Source organism: Opisthocomus hoazin, chromosome 1 (assembly GCF_030867145.1).
Source record: "Opisthocomus hoazin isolate bOpiHoa1 chromosome 1, bOpiHoa1.hap1, whole genome shotgun sequence".
Lineage (NCBI taxonomy): Eukaryota > Metazoa > Chordata > Aves > Opisthocomiformes > Opisthocomidae > Opisthocomus > Opisthocomus hoazin.
Window position 1 is genome coordinate 26925554 of NC_134414.1, and position 16584 is coordinate 26942137.

At 43.5% G+C, this 16584-nt stretch overlaps 1 protein-coding gene across 1 annotated transcript; it reads right to left on the minus strand.

The window, feature by feature from the left end:
• Nucleotides 1-123: 123 nt before the first annotated feature.
• Nucleotides 124-12563, minus strand: SLC46A3 (solute carrier family 46 member 3). The gene is made up of 6 exons (XM_075419929.1): nt 12400-12563; nt 11716-11928; nt 6634-7507; nt 6132-6215; nt 4571-4727; nt 124-2873 (listed from the first exon to the last, which is right to left on the minus strand). The coding sequence occupies exons 2-6, from the start codon at nt 11905-11907 to the stop codon at nt 2786-2788; spliced, it is 1395 nt and encodes a 464-aa protein (XP_075276044.1). The 5' UTR covers nt 11908-11928; nt 12400-12563; the 3' UTR covers nt 124-2785.
• Between the last annotated feature and the right edge of the window lie 4021 nt (nt 12564-16584).

Here is a 16584-nt window from a genome sequence, read left to right on the forward strand (position 1 = left end):
CAGTCCTCTGCCTGCTCGGTGCTGATGTTCTGGGTGGCATCCTCTCCCCAAGCACAGAGGGGAGGCAAAAGAGCATCTTCCTGCACTGCTGTTTGTTATGACCACAAAAAGCAGATGATACCATAGTGCTGCTGTTTCTGTTTATGTAAGCATTCCTCCACCAGTTATCCCATTAGTCATGTCAAAAAAAAAACCCAAACCATGAAGTTTTAGAAAACCAAACTTCATTATTCTGTCAAAATAATTTGCATTTACATACAAAAAGTGCAACTATTATGAACTTGGAAGATTTTAATAATCTGGAGCATGTTAGTACCTGGTTTCCCCAACTGGCACCACACTAGGCACTTCAGAAACCCTGTTCATATCCTTCCTGTGTTATGACCTAAACTTAACAGCCAGTTCTAAATGCTGTGTCTACCAGAAATACTTTGCAAGCAGCAAGTACTTTGTACAGCAAAATCAAACCATAACAAAGCCATTCCTGAAGTGTATGTGCTTGTTCTCATTTGAACTGACACAATGCCACTGTGGAACGGGCTTGCTTTGTTGCTACCTTCCAAGTGCTAGCAGAGGCGTGTGTTGAAGAAGAGCAAGTGAAGGCACACACCCCTTCTTAATTTGCTTTACTTTTTCCAGGCAGTTTTGTGTGAAGCAGTTAATTTCATAAAGCCTTACATAACTGCATAATGAAGAGGCAAGAAAGACAATGTAATCTTTGTGCCAAAATCCTTTGCATCAGTGTCTTCTTAATCTCTCTACAAGTACTCATTATGTTTTGGACCCACTGATTATTGTATAACGGCTCACTTCCAACAAGTTTGCAGCAGCTTGGGCACCTCAAGGGAGGAGAGTTCAGCAGTTTTATTTACTGGCTAGCATCTAAACTAGCTAGGAAAAGCTAATGATCTTTCATTGCCAACATCAGCCTTGGTAGTTCAGGACAGAAGTATAAGAGCTGGCTATAGTTATTAACTGTGTAAATATTCATTCCCCCTGTCCTGGATAAAAGGCACTGTCTTCACCAGTGACAGGCAGGGAGTGGTCTCCTGGATAGTGTGAACTCTCTCCTTTACCTTATTTGAACCCTCTTCCAGACTTCTCTGTGATCACGATGCATAGCTTGGAAACAATGCTGCCATTCAAACAAAAAGGATCTAGCATAGTATCATGCTGTGGTACTAGTATTTTTTGGAGTGCCACTGAGCAGCTCTGAGGAGTATTCTGTTCATATGACAGATATTAATGGCTGTAAAGAGATTATTGATTATACAGCATACACTACGTCTGTCTTACTTTTTATCCTATGCTGTGTGCATGTGAAGTCAGTTCCCACATCATAGCTGCTTTCCTAGAGTTTTCCTTCTGTGAATGCCAACCACTTTACATTATCTTGATTTCTTTGCCTAATCTGTTTTGGGTGAAAAGAGTCACATACAACCTACCTGTACTTTCAGGGATCGGAACACTATTGGCTGTCCCAACTCCCTCTGAAAACAACATATGGGAGTCGTCCTTAATGTGGTGTTATATTTACACTTCTGCTCTGCTGTGCATTCCAGAAGCTAACACTCTGGATAATTTCTACTTAAAGAGCCCAAGCAAGAAGGCAAAGAGTCAATGCAGAAATTGATTTCTAGGTGTGGCCGTCTCGCCAGTTTGCACTGTGGCCCTGGGCAAGTCACTTGTGCTCTCTGTTGATTTCTCTCTCTCCACAATGGGGAGGATAATATCTATTATGAAAGGAAGTTCTTAATAGCATTTGTAAAGTGCTTTGAAGATGAGAAATGTTGTTCAAGTGCTTATAAATTACGCTACATTCATTGCAAGATGATTAGATGCATGATTGAGATTTGGTCACCTCATTTCAGGCTTGTTAAAAAATAATCAAAGATCCACCGAAAAGAAATGCTGTTACAGCCTTTCACTAGAAAAAACATTTAAGCTAAGTACAGCCAACTTAACTAGAGAACAAGAAATATCTATGGGACAAAAAATGGAGGTGTCTGTATGTAGTCCCTAATATATGGAACATGATAAAAATAAATGTGCAATATGGCTTCTGCAAAATGTAGGCAGAGGCCTAACTTCACACTCGGCAAGCTGTAAATTTTCTAAGTATGACAGTTCTGTGTGGCAATCCATTTTAAGAACCAAGTCACAGGCAGGGTCCACACATCATACATTAAACCTGCACAAACACTCTCTGCTAACTGCAGAGCACTAAGTCTACTTACAGCGGGTGCAAGTACTGCCTCCAGTCTGGTTGCTTTACAAAAAAGGTACCTTTTAGTTTAGTAATTTTAGACAGGTTTGGGGGCTTCACCATTAAGACAGGCCTTTTAAGATGTACACAGCGGACCGCATCCTCATCTGGCACGAGCTCCACTGGCTTCAGCAGAACTGCCAGCACTCTGTGAGCTGATAAGCTTATCTCTGTCGCCCCATTAGAATGATACAAGATATATCACAATCCACAGCAGACATTCTCAAACTTGAGAAAGGATAAGTGGAAAGAGAGTACCATCCTACTGTATTTTTTTCTTCATGCTTAAAGCAGCATTAAAATCTCCGTTGTCAGCCTATTTGCATAGTTAAGAGCTAGCCTTGTTCAAGTGCTAAAAAGAGTCTGGATAAAGAGTGCTACCAATTTAGTGCTTATTGCTGCAGGGCCACTTTGAGAATGCATCTGCAACTGTTGTGTTATCTCAGCGGTGTCTGTGTGACGTAATGGTCTCTGCCACTGCATGTCAGATTAGAAAACTGAGGTAGACGAATCCTTTGTTCAACTATCAACACTCTCTATGCTGGATACTTCTTCAGGTACAAGCAGAGCCAAGTCCTCCCCATTCCAGCTTGTGCACAGAAGCCAGCTGTAAGACACAGATAAGACAGATATCTTTAGCGGAGATCGTTAAGGATAGCATGCTGATTCAGCACCAACAAACGCGCTCCACAGCTCTGTTACAGCCATCTTCTGTGGCACAAAGCTGTTGATGCATCTTAGTAAACAAAAGCAATGATGCTACTTGCCCTTATTACACAAGTCAGACGGTATCATTACTGCTGTCTTTCAGAAGAATGAAACTACTATGACTGATTTATTACACGCTGAACAACTACACCTTCTGCTCTCAAATAGTAACACAGCATGACAGTCTCAAAAGAAAGGTTTTAAAGGAAGGTTATTCAAAGGGTGGGATATCTGAGACACTAATGACAGAAGGAAAAGGAAAATAACTTTCAAAAATTTATGGTGATGATGGACTAACTGATGGCAAATATCTGCTACCTTTTGCACAGAAGAGAGTGCTTTCTTAACAGAAACTTTCTCTACCATACAGCACTGAATTAAACTAGAACTAATATTTAATAAAACAATATATATACTGGGCCTTTGTTAAAATAACTAAATTCCTCGATTTTTTTGTTACTTTACTGAAAGTATTCTCTACACACAGACAAGACCCCTTTGCTTCAATTTCCTCAGGTCTGAGACCCATCACTACCTTAGTCTTGTCACCATTAGTGCAGCTTCTCTGAATAGGCTGTGTAAAATGCTATAGTCAGGCAGGCACAGACATGAAATTATATGAAATGTTCTAAATCTATAGCATTATCACTGCCTATTTAAAATACAGCTGATGTAGAGATAAAAGGTGACTGAGGTAAAGTCTAAGCATTAGGAGAAAAGATACAAGTCTTCAGAAAGAGTACCACCCTCTTAAGAAAAACAGCTTCCCGCCCCCCAGTATAAATCTATCTAATGAAAAGTGATCCGTCATTTAGACCTATGTTCCTGCATCCTAAAAAAAGACATAATTTATACTGGAAGTAATGTAAAATGAACTCTGCTTTTGTGAATACTCATGAATAATGACATCTCACTGTCAGTATTAGTAGATGGTCACTAGACATCATTAGATTCAAATACTATTGAGGAATATTTTTTAAACATGTCTAGAGGTTTATCCATATGAGCCTTAAAGTTAGTGCAGATCTTTTCACGGATTTTAATGACACTGGGTCACAAGGTACCCATGACCAAGGGCCAGGACAGATAGCTTCCCATTAAATTCACTGTGTGATTGGTCATGTTTACAATGACCCTATTGTAGCAGGGCCTGTTGCAATAGGACAAGGGATAATGGTTTTACACTGAAACAGGGTAGAAATTTTTTTACAATAGTGTGGTGAAACACTGGAACAGGTTTCCCAGGGAGGTGGTAGATGCCCCATCCCTGGAAACATTCAAGGTCAGAAAGCAGCTCCCCACAGCCTGGGCTCCTCCTCTCCTATCCGATTCCTCCTGGGAAGACACTGCCATGTCCCCTCACTTTGGCTCTGCCCCACTCCTAGCAGCCCCCTGTACCTTCCATGGGCTTGCTAGATGTAAGAAATTCCTGAACTGGGTGGAAGCTGGAAGGAAGGCTACACATGAAACAAGCCCAGCACACCAGAAAATACTGAAGTTTAAGAACTACTGCACTAAACCATTCAGCTTCAACTGATGTCAAAACAGAAATTACCCGTAAAAGCAGTCCGAAGCACCCTCCTGATCTGTACTTACCACAGGGCAGCCAGTGGAATTAGACAAAGGCCTGCCGACAAGACGAAGCTAAAGCCTGAGAACCATGCAACAGTAGCTGCATACAGAATATTAAAAACTGAAAGTGAAATAGTGCCGGTCACAACTTCTAAACAGGCAATACAAGCAAACACAGCACCTGCCAAAAACAAATGGATTGATTACAAACAAAAAATAAAACAAAAACCTCTTCAAAGTACTAAAGTTTTTAAACTTGTTTTGAAAGATCTATCTGCAGTGTTTTAGCAAGTATGCAAGTAATAACCACCAGAGTATCATATGTCTTCGCTATGAAAGTGTCTTCCACGTGGACTCCTACAAAAAACTTTTTTTTTTAAATGAAAAAAAAACCACAACACTTTGCTCATGGACACTATTTTTCTGTGATACTATTCTGTCACCATACCTACTTTCTTGAATCTGCTTATCACATGAAGTTCAAACTGTTCATCCTCACCATGTTCTGCACATCTCCATCCTTTACCCTTTCTGATTCTCCTCTCGGTTCTCACTCTTCCCTTTCATTTTTCTTCCATCTCTAATCTTCACCCTTATATGCAGAAAAGGCTCTGATCCAACAAAGACTGCTTATTCAGCACATAACCATCTCCTTCCCGTTTTTGACAGCAAAGAAGCAACTTTTTTTTGCACTGAACTATCCATTGGGATGGCAGTCTATCCCATCAGTGTGTTGTTGAACACATTTTCCCAAGCCACACTCACAGGACCATAAACAAAATCACAACAGGTAACCAGAAAAGGATGACAAAAGGCAACTTGATTCCTGCATCAAACTACTTAGGAAGCCAAAGCCCTGAAGAATGCCAAGAAACTGCAAAAACAGACATGATTGTTAGCATAGTTAAGCACAAAGAGATCATTGTTTTATTTTATAAAGAGATGACTTTTGAAAAATAAAACCAAACAATTCATGAGAATGATTCTAGAAAGTATATGCTCCCCAAAAGCAGAATATGGGATATTAGAGCCACATTTTGAGGCCTGACATGTTTTTTAATGTGTTCCATAAAGAAAAGACTTTGAGAAGTAATATGTTACATCTTTTGCGATATGTTTAAGTAGCCACAGGCACCTGTGAAGCCGGGTACATAGCTCAGGCTCCAAGTCTAATTGTTTTGAAGTGCTTTGAAGGTTGACTGCCCACTGCTTACCTTTCTAAATTATTAAGTGTGACATTGGCTAAATAACAGAAGAATATCTTTCTCTGCACGTCAAAATCTTGTGAATGTAGAAGCACTTGTGAAATCACATCTGTATAAATTTTGAGCGTTCCTCTGCTTCACGTTCCCCATGTTTGTTTTTAACACCTCCTTTGAAGGTTGAAACTTGCAGTAGTTTTTAAACACAATGTTGTTCGTATTAAAAGCAGAATCAAAAGCCATTAATATCATGACATAGGATCATATCAAAGAAAAGCAGTCTTAAAATACCAATACATATCTGTTTGTTTAAAGGCAATCTTGTTGCATCTCTGTTCTGAAATACCATATTATTGTATTGTTTGAAAACAAAGTCTACTCACCCTGTTCACCAGTGAGAACCACTTTTGACAGCATGGATCGGAGAACAGGAACAGGCATGAAGCAGAGCAAAGATGGGACTCTTACTGTAAGGCAATGAGTCAGCCATGAGACACTGAAGTAATAAAAATCCAGGATTTTACAAATACATTGCAAATGAATTAGTCATATACTTTCGAATGCTCAGTTCCCCAAATAGTAAAAGGCAATAGAAAAGTCAAACTGGAAGTGCAGAGATACAATTATCCAAGCACGAAGAAATTAATAAATTCAGTATGTCTGTATGACACTAAACCCAAATCATAAGCAAGTAATTCCATTCTCTCTCCACACACTTAATATTTTAATTAAATCCTAAATCAGTCTGACCCAACCTTGTACACTTTACCTCTAAGACCCTTTCAAGACAGTACATCCAGTATCTACCAACTGCACTCACTACAGGCAACATAGCAGTATTTTCATATATATTGTTGACCATGGCACAACTGATTCTGAACTCACCTAAAAACATGAGCAGGGTAGTTTTCGCAAAGGCAGCCATGACCATTCCTCCAACGTAAGAAAATATCCCGATAAAGACAATATAAATGTCCTTGAGACATTTAGAAAATAAGTAAACTCCTAAAAAACTGGTCAGAGAGACAGAAGTGAATGCAGCTGCTCCATATCCAATGTATACTTCATTCCAGCAGAGTGGCTCGTCCAGTTCGTACAGTGTAAACAGAGAACTCCCACCAACCACAGTAAACAAATAAGTCATAAAAGTAAAAAGTAACACAATTATTAAAATTCTTTTTTTATAAGGGGCAGTTTTAAAAAGCACGCACACTCCAGAAAATGTCTCTCTCAGAAGTTCTTTAAAAGTTACTGGTGCCTGGTGCTGGAATTCAGATACACCTACTGTATCTTTCAGAAAAAATACAATATAGATAATATTAACGACATGAAGAAGAGATGCTGTCACAAATGTCCACGTAAAGCCGATTCCTCTTAGAAAGTAGCCAGATGACAGTCCTGCCAACCCAGATACAAGTCCAAAAATCAAATCCACCACAGCTATTCGCGTTGTCTTCTGCTTCTCATCGTGACACACGTCTGCTATAAAGGCAAAGCCTCCTCCGAGGAAAGTTGCCATACTCCCAAACAGTCCAGTAATAAATGCAACCACAAACAGGACAGAGATTGAAAAGGAAAAATGGGATATTACAGTGAGGCAAATATCAGCAATCAAAGCTCCCACTGATGGTAAAACTAAAGATGTTTTGCGCCCCTGCCGATCCCCATTAGCTACAACGACAAAGGCAACTATAAGGCTGGGAACTGCCCCAGTTAAGTCCAACCGCATATTAAAAACAGAGGCTTTTTCTTGAACTTCCTGCAAAGAGAAAACATAATTGTAAATACTATAATACACTGTTTAAAAAAAATCTAGAATAATATTATACTTACATAATGACTTACATAATGACTATACATTACATTACTGTTCATTTATAAGAATGCATTAGATTACAGTAATCACTAATACAAAGGAATTGCATATTCAAAGAATCCCACTTTTGTAATTTTACCTCCAATATTCCTCAAACATCCCTTGTTACATTTTAAGACAGCACTTAACTTCTTAAAATACAGTCTTACTAGTGCTCTTGACAGAGAAGTTTCAATGGAGATGAGAACAGTTCTTCTGAACACGCATTTACAAGAGCTGGTGCTTACACTGTAAGTATCTCCTTCAGTACAGGGTATGTCAAAAGGACACTGGGCTTCTTTTAATCTCTCAGAAATCAGTAGCAAAACAGTCTTTGACTGAGGAACACATCCCATGCTCCCTGCTCACAGGAGAGCATTCTTCCTCCCAAATAATCCTGCCGAGATGGTTACAAGAAACAATTCACTGACTAAGCATATTGTGCAAGTAAACAGATAAGGATTTGCTCTGACATCCCAATGCACAATGTTAACAATAATAACTAAAATGTGAAATACAGCATTAAAAAATATACCAACTCAAAGATACGTGAATTAACTAATTTTTAAAACACTGGAAAGCTCTGAATTCAGAAACTGTCCAAATCAGTGATGTCTCTATAGAATCATAGGTTGGAAAAGATCTCTAAGATCATCAAGTCCAACCGTCAACCCAACACCACCATGCCTACTAAACCATATCCTGAAGTGTTACATCTACACATTTTTTGAACACCTCCAGGGATGGTGACTCAACCACCTCCCTGGGCAGCCTATTCCGATGCCTGACCATTCTTTCAGTAAAGTAATTTTTCCTATAGAAAAATATGAAAATATAGAAATTTTTTATAGCGGAATATAAGAACAAAGACTTGGGTTTCATTGTTTTGCAAGTAAGGGTGCAACATAAGAATGTGGCAACACATCCAGATACCGCAAATGACCATAACCTTGCTCACGTAAATGATTTGTCTACTGACGAGAAGGCTAAAAGACAAAAGTACAGAAAAACTCCATTTACAGTATAAAGCATTCAGCTGCCTACTTCATATTTTTATGAAGTCAATGGAAAGTAACACAGAAAATGATAGGTCAAACCCACAGTTGCTTTAAAATCATGTAACTACTAAAATCAATGGAACTACATAAATTTGAAGGGAAAGGTCTAGTTTTTTAACCTGCAAATTAACTCTACTTTGAAAAAATGCTTATAGTGGACAGAAATAGTTCTTAAAATCACGATTCCAAAATTAAAGGAATGAAAATGAAACAATTCACTCATACACGGATTAAATTAATAGAGAAATGTAGTGCCTGAGGCTGAACAATGTACAGGACATGATACACTGACAGGCTTATAAAATTAAAACATATTACTGAGTAGCAAAGGAAAATGCATGGATTGGATAATAAATAAACCAGATGATAAATAATGTCCAATGATTAGTGATGTAGCTCTTTCTGAGCTAAAAAAAGGGCTTATCCAAGCCAGTGATCGGAATGCTTCAGCTTGTACTCAAATTACCTTTGAACTCATTTTATTATAAAATGACTAATTTCCTTCAAATTGTAAGAAATAATTAATCTAAATGATGCAAATACTATCTGTTTCGAACTATATTCTACTTTTTTTGCAGGCTCCAAGTGATTTTTGTCTTCAATTTTCTTTCACGTTTTCCTTCAAGATAGGTGAGATTTTTAGTAAAAAGCTTCTCCATTCTCAGAATGGAAGGACTTACACTAAATTAACTATAAAAGAAGGTGTTCTTCTAAAAGTTAATGCCAAACAGGGCCTGTTGGGAACACTCCTGCAGCAAAATTTACAGCATTTGTAAACATAAATCAGTTAGGATGGTCTTGGAAAATCTAGAACACCTACTTCATAGATACTCAGCAAAGCGCTTGGAACCGTGTTACTGGATCTACTCTTTTCCCCACACACAGGATTATTGCTCAGCACAGAGACCGAGTTCCATTGAAATTAATGGGTGCTTTGACATTCTGATACTACGGTAACAAATGTGGTATCAGAAATGTAGGCAAGACATCCCGACAAGAGTGTAATTGTTCAAAAGCTCATGCCCTGCTGGCAATAGCTGCAAAGGAGGGAATGGAAATTTGCCAGGAAACAAAGAAGTTCTATTGGCCATTTTTCAACTACTGTCTTGAAGGATTCATGTTCTCAAATATCAAGTTAATTATACTTCGTATCGTTTATGCCAAAAAACCTGTAACGTGTGAATTCACCACCACATCAATCAGAGGATGCTGTCTGAACTCCAGCTGAAGTTAAGCGCTCTGCTTCAGTGTTTTGAAAAAAAACAAAAAAATGAAGTCTCATATCCTCAACCACAGGTGATCGCAATTTGATGATCGTGTTGAATTTGGAGGGTTTCTAGCAAACGCAAAGTGCAGAGATGTTTGTGAAATCTAGGCTTCTTCATGGGGTCTGCAACTAGAACTGTATGCACCACGTATGGTTTTCTTACAGTTGCTCCTGCCATTGACACCTGACACCGTATGACAAAATGCCACCACATAGCACCAAACAGGGAGCTAACAGTAAAGAAAACACTTTGGGGCAGTAAGGTACAGGCATTGCTCAGACAATACTTTGTTATTATCCCCCAGTTTCATTCCAATGGGTGGCTAACATTACCTTCCTTGGCTGATGAGTCAGCCCAGAAGGCATGCTGGACTACAGTTCGATCGACCTTTTTACTTTCACATTCTTTCTACTAACACCGGCCTCTGCCACATGAGGAAGAACCTGCTCCACGCTAAAAACTCTGAATTATTTCTTTGATGATCTTCAATGGAAACATGTAGCATAAAAATAACTCTTTATATACGACAAATGAAGTAGATATGCTCAGGTGTTCAGTCTTGTGCATACGCAGCACATCAGAGATTCAAATCTGGGATGTGAGCAAAAATTTTCAAGTGCCATCTTTTCAGCAGCACAGGTGAATGCTGTTTCCCTAACTCCACCTTCTGTGTAATGTACAATCCGAGTCACCTACTTTTCTGACCCTACAATGGTTTCATGTTCCACCTAATGCAACCTAACTGCCAGCTGTTGTTGCCAAGGTTGGTTCTGTCGTACCTCTTCTGGAAATGTGTCCCCTCTGCCATTCCCACGTTAGATACAGCAATCACGTGGCCACAGAGTGTGTCAGAGCAGTGCACTGCTCCAGAAAAAAACAACACTGAAAAAGCAACACACTCAAAAAAAAAAGAGATGAGCTTTCTGTTGAATCAGTGCCCTGATCAAATCCAAACTGTAACTGTGGAATTGCAAGATACAACACAGGAGGGACAGCAACGGGGGGAGAGGGGAAAAGAAAATGGAGTATGATCATCTCTTCTGCTGGCAGCCCATAGTTAGCTCTGCTTAAGCGTAGCCTTACAACGGCACTGGAAGTGCAACGGCAGAGATTCCCATCGGCAGATGCTATCCAGCATGCTGAGCTATGAAAAAGTGCTCAACAAGTAACTGACCATGGAACAATGTCATCTTGACACCATTCTATATCAACAAAGCAGAGCAGCACTCTGAATGGTAAATCATCAGTTATATTTGATTGTGCAAAGAGAAGTTTGTGGAGTTTTTTTCGCAATTTAACGTTACAATTTTTTTTAATCTCCCCCATTCCTCATTCTTGTAATTCCTCTGAAATAAATGTATTCTAAACTAGATCCCACTCCTGAAAATTACAGGACTCTTGCTACGTGTTGCAGAGTTACCAAGAACACCGTCGGCCACAGAGACAACCGATGGCTCACAAGCCCACGCACGGCCGCTGCGGGGAGGAGCAGCCCCCGCCGGACCCGCTGCCAGCCTGGGCCCGAGCCTCCCAGCAGCTTTTCAACTCTCCCGCTAAAACACGAACTTCCCTCAGCACCTTCCCGGAGAAAATTCTTTGCCTTTGAAGCACTACAACTACCCGCAATGCAAGACAAGAGCAATGAGCCAGTCTGGTGACAGCAGGTTGCTTTTACACAGATATAAACAGTGAGGCAAGGTTATATCAAGGACGTTAGGCTGAGACAGCACCTCATGGCTGCAAGTTTATTTACAATAGTACTTTTTTCCTCCCCCCCCCTCCCTACCTTCTGCTTGATGTAAGCCGGGCTGCTTTTATTCTGTTCGCAGTGCGTGGCATTGCTGTCGGCGACGAAGGTGGAGTTGTACTCCTCCTCCCACAGCCGCCGGTAGATGAACTGCTGCACCAGCGGGCTCGTCAGGGAGGACGCGAACATGTAGACGAAAATGACGGGCTCCACGCACAGAACCTTCCGCATCGCTGGCCTCGGGGCTCAGTCCTGCGCGCCACGAAACGAAACGCGGTTACTCACGGCGTGAAAGGCCGACACCCGACCCGCCGGCACCCCCGGCCCCGGACAGCCCCGGCACGGAGCAGACCCCAGCACGGAGCAGACCCCGACATCACGGAGCCCCCGGCTCCGGCTGCGCCCCCGCCCGCCGCCCCGCACTCGCCCCCGGCGGCGGCCGCGCAGTGCCGGCCGTGCGTGACACCGAGGGGCGGGCCAGGGAGGGCGGGCAGCCGCGTCCCCGCCGCGGAGGAGCGTCCCCCGCCCCCCGGCACCGCCTCCTCCCCCTCCGCCTCCGGGCCGCGGCAGCCGAGAGGGCAAAGCCGGGCGCCGCCATCTCGCCGCGGTGTCCCCCAGCGGGGGTGTTGCTTGTCGGGGTGCCCGCCGCCTGGCGCGGCACCGCGCCGAGAGCCCGCCGCGCCCCCGCGGGGGCTCCTGACCGGCACCGTGTGTTGCACATACGTAGGGAGAGGTGTTGGTACAGCCGCTCCCCTCCCACGCGGTCTCTTGGCTTGTCAGGGTGCGCAGACGCCGCGTTTGTCAGCCAGCAGCTGGTCTGGCGTTAAGGCGTGTCATGGCCGCCGGTCTGGCGCGGCTGGTGCCGCCTGTCAGGGGAAGGGTGCGGCGGACGGTCGCTCTTGGCACAGCTGCTCTGGCGCGTCTTCGGCTGGACCAGAATGGCCATGCTGGTGCAGCCCACAGTTCGGGTGTGGAGAGTGTCCAGCGGAGGGCTACGAGGATGGTGAGGGGACTGGAGCATCTGGCCTACAAGGAAAGGCTGAGGGAGCTGGGCTTGTTCAGCCTGAAGAAAAGAAGGCTGCGAGGGGACCTTATAAATGCCTACAAATATCTGAAGGGTGGGTGTCAGGAGGATGGGGCCAGACTCTTTTCAGTGGTGCCCAGCAACAGGACAAGGGGCAATGGGCACAAACTGAAGCACAGGAAGTTCCGTCTGAACATGAGGAAGAACTTCTTGCCTCTGAGGGTGACGGAGCACTGGAACAGGCTGCCCAGGGAGGTTGTGGAGTCTCCTTCTCTGGAGATATTCAAGACCCGCCTGGACAAGGTCCTGTGCAGCCTGCTGTAGGCGACCCTGCTTCGGCAGGGGAGCTGGACTAGATGACCCACAGAGGTCCCTTCCAACCCCTACCGTTCTGTGATTCTGTGACACCTGCCCACCTTGATGGACACAACGGAGGGAGCACGCCCCGGCATCGGGGCTGTAGAACTGCGGGGTGTTTTCCCGTGCAAGCAGTGCGTGCGTGGCAGAAGCTTTGTCGGCTCACTGGTGGTGGCTGCTCGTCGGGTGGTGGATACTGGCTTCTCTCTGCTTGGAGGCGGGGTGCTCTGGGACAGGCACCGCAGTACCCCTGCTCTCTGCGTTCTTGTCGGTGTGCCGTCGTCTTCAGACACTGAGGTGATTCGGGCATCCTCACAGGTGTGGTACAAGGAAAGGTGGCGCAGTGGAGGAGTAGATGCCCAAAGGACCTCCTTTCAGGCTTAAATACTGCATTTCGGTTACAAGTATTGTAAAAAATCGTATTTGCTAAAAGCACATCAAAACTTCAAAGGTTCCCAGCTGTAGCTTTTCTCTGAAAACAAGAGTGCAATTTCACAGAATCACAGAATCACAGAATGTTAGGGGTTGGAAGGGACCTCTGGGGAGTATTCAGTTCCCTCATAAACTCACATGAAGCCAGATTAACTGTAACATGGGTCATATGATCTTGAGTAAAGCTTTGATTTGTTTCGCTGGCATGTGACATGTCACTCAGTCCCAAATTTAGGGACAACGCTGGCCTGCCGTGTGTCTCTCAGCATGGGATCAGCCCCGTGTACAAACTCAGTGGCCTTGATCATTTATGTCAGATGGTTGGCTCGTTTGGTCTGGCATATGAGCCTGCTCACACAGACAGTGGTTCAAAAAAAGTGCAGCTCTGGCCTGAGATCAACTGTAGAGAGTATTGTCCTTCTCGTCGACCTACCCAGGTCCAAAGTCTGTTTCATCTCATGACAGTATTTGTTTGTCACAAGGTAAAGCAATAACGATCATGTGAAGGTTACGCACAAATGGGCTGCTGGATGAGAGGGGCTGTTCAGGTCACTCACCTAGCTGTTAACATTTGTGTGTGGGGAAGAAAGGTTTTTAAGCCCGTGGGAAGTTGATGTTGTTCTACAGAAGGATATTATCCAGAGCCCCAATCATTAAGGTTGGAAAAGACCTCTAAGATCATCAAGTACTCCAGGTGCGGCCTCACCAGGGCTGAGTACAGGGGCATGATCACCTCCCTCTCCTGCTGGCCACGCTATTGCTGATACAAGCCAGGATGCACTAGGTCTCTTGCCAGGTCTGTCTGTGCTGAAGAGCATGTCACTCATGAACACAAATGTCCAATCCAAGTACAGCTCAGGTTGCTGGCCAAAACTCATTTTACCTAGCAATCCCTTCAGGACAGCCGTCCCCACACCGAAATGCGGAGCTCTGGCTCTGCGCTCTGGAGAGTTCCTCCACTTCCGTCCTTCCTCCCTCCAGTGTTTTAAGTTTGGCCTTGAGTTTAGAGAGCCAAATGGCCCCACCAAAGGTGTGGCCTCACCAATGCCGAAGGCAAGGCTGCAGTGTGAGTTGAGAACTTCTAAGCGCCTGATTATCTTTGTCCAACAGTTTGGAGCCTGCTTGTGAGTATCCTCTAGTGCCAGCAAGTAACATATACCCCTCACGCAGGCACACTGGAACGGACTTGGCCCTCCCAAGTGGAGTCCTGCTTCCACTGGAACCTTTCACCGGTTGCCCCTGTGAGACCAGTTGTTTTTCCTCCTGAGAATCTAAATCTGCAAAGAGCACATGAGATCAGCTATGCCCTGCCTGGGGTACAGGCATGGTCTCGCTCACCCTAATTCAAACTCCTTCAAGTGATGGAGCCTTTGTCATTGGTCTCGGAGTCCGTGCTGGGCTGCTCATCCTCAAGCCTGACGCATGGTCCCCTGAAAGAACAGCAGGAAATCTCAAACAGGCTTTGAAAGACCAGAACACTTCATCATCTGTCATGACCAGGAAGTTGTCCTGATGGTACTCGGCTTAAATGCTTGTATCCTAAATACACCGCATTTTGCTTACTGGTCTTGGTGAAGCTCCCCAAAACTCTGCTGCTTCTCTTGAGGGTGATGACAGGTGATAAGTCCTTATCTCTCAAAACAGAATGCAGCTGGCCAGTCCTACCAACTTACTAGGAGTGAAAGCACTTTTTCTTTAGCAAACTGGAAATGCACTTTGCTTTAGCAAAATTCTAAGAGCAGATAAAATTTAGCAGCCTCCTGCAACAGAACAGAACATGATTCAGATGCAGCCATTCCAGCTCTGCCTCAGCTGCTTACTTTCAGTTCCTCATTCTAAGGAATTGTTTATAATAAATAGAAAAATAAAAAAGGAAAGAAACCCACTGTTTCAGATTAAAAGATTCATCTATGCAGAAGGACACCCTTGTCCACTTCCGCAAACGTGTAAAGTGGACTTCAGACCAAACAGAGAAGCACTTTGCTGAGTCATGGTAACCAGGACTATCTCCAGCCTGCTTATGATCATCCCCACCCAATAAACAGCCTCGCGGGGCGGCGGGGGGAGGAGAAACGAACACGGATGGACAGACGGGGGACGGAGAATGGCAGGCAGGACTGCATTACCATTAGTTCTTTTTCAAAGCGACTTTGCAAAGTAAGACTAAAGTGCTAAACTGGAGTTGTAAAACAGCTCAGTAGCAATTCAGTGTTAAGCAATGCCATCAGACTTGGACAACTTACATCACCTATCTACAGTGAAGAACTATCATATGTCTACTACATAAATATAACTGAAAGCACAAGAGGAAACTAAAAAAAATGAAAAACAACCCCACAAACAGAACCAAGTGGCTGTATAAAATAAATTTTAAATCCTCGAGAAGCCTGCAAGCCAGCCATGGCAGGTCTAATAGCTCCTTGCAGCTTTGCTTCAGACTGGAAGAAACGACGACAGGCTGTCTGCACATGCTGCACCTGAACCCAGCATGAAGGGAGCCCTGAGAATGGAACCGTTTTTCTACAGTCACTGATATCTTCCAACCAGAGTGGACAGAATCATAGAATCATAGAATGCTCTGGGTTGGAAGGGACCTTTAGAGGTCATCTAGCCCAACCCCCCTGCAGAGAGCATGAACATCTTCAACTAGACCAGGTTGCTCAGAGCCCCGTCCAACATACTCTCACCCATCTCCAGGGGGTGAAAAGTGTCAATCTTCTATTACTTTTTTAGGACATTTCTCAGGAGTGCCAGTTGTCTCTGGAAAGGGGCAGAAGGCCTGTGAATCTCAGTTGTTTGGCTGTAAGCTTGCTGGAATAAACTGCCATTAAGGGCATCCTATCCTTGATTGAGGCAAACGACAGATGTAGGGAAGAAAGAAGACACGGGACAAGTGTAACTGGTAAATTCATCCTCCAGTGCTTTGCCTCTGAGCAAAACAGATGTGATTTTAGGCACAGCTGAGGATGGTTATCATCTATGAATCTTAAAGCATCTCATAGGATGTGGCTTTCAACCTGAGGTAGGATATGAATGGGAAATCTTCCATTTATATACATTTAAATTAGGCACTGGTAAAATTGTTTGGGGAACTT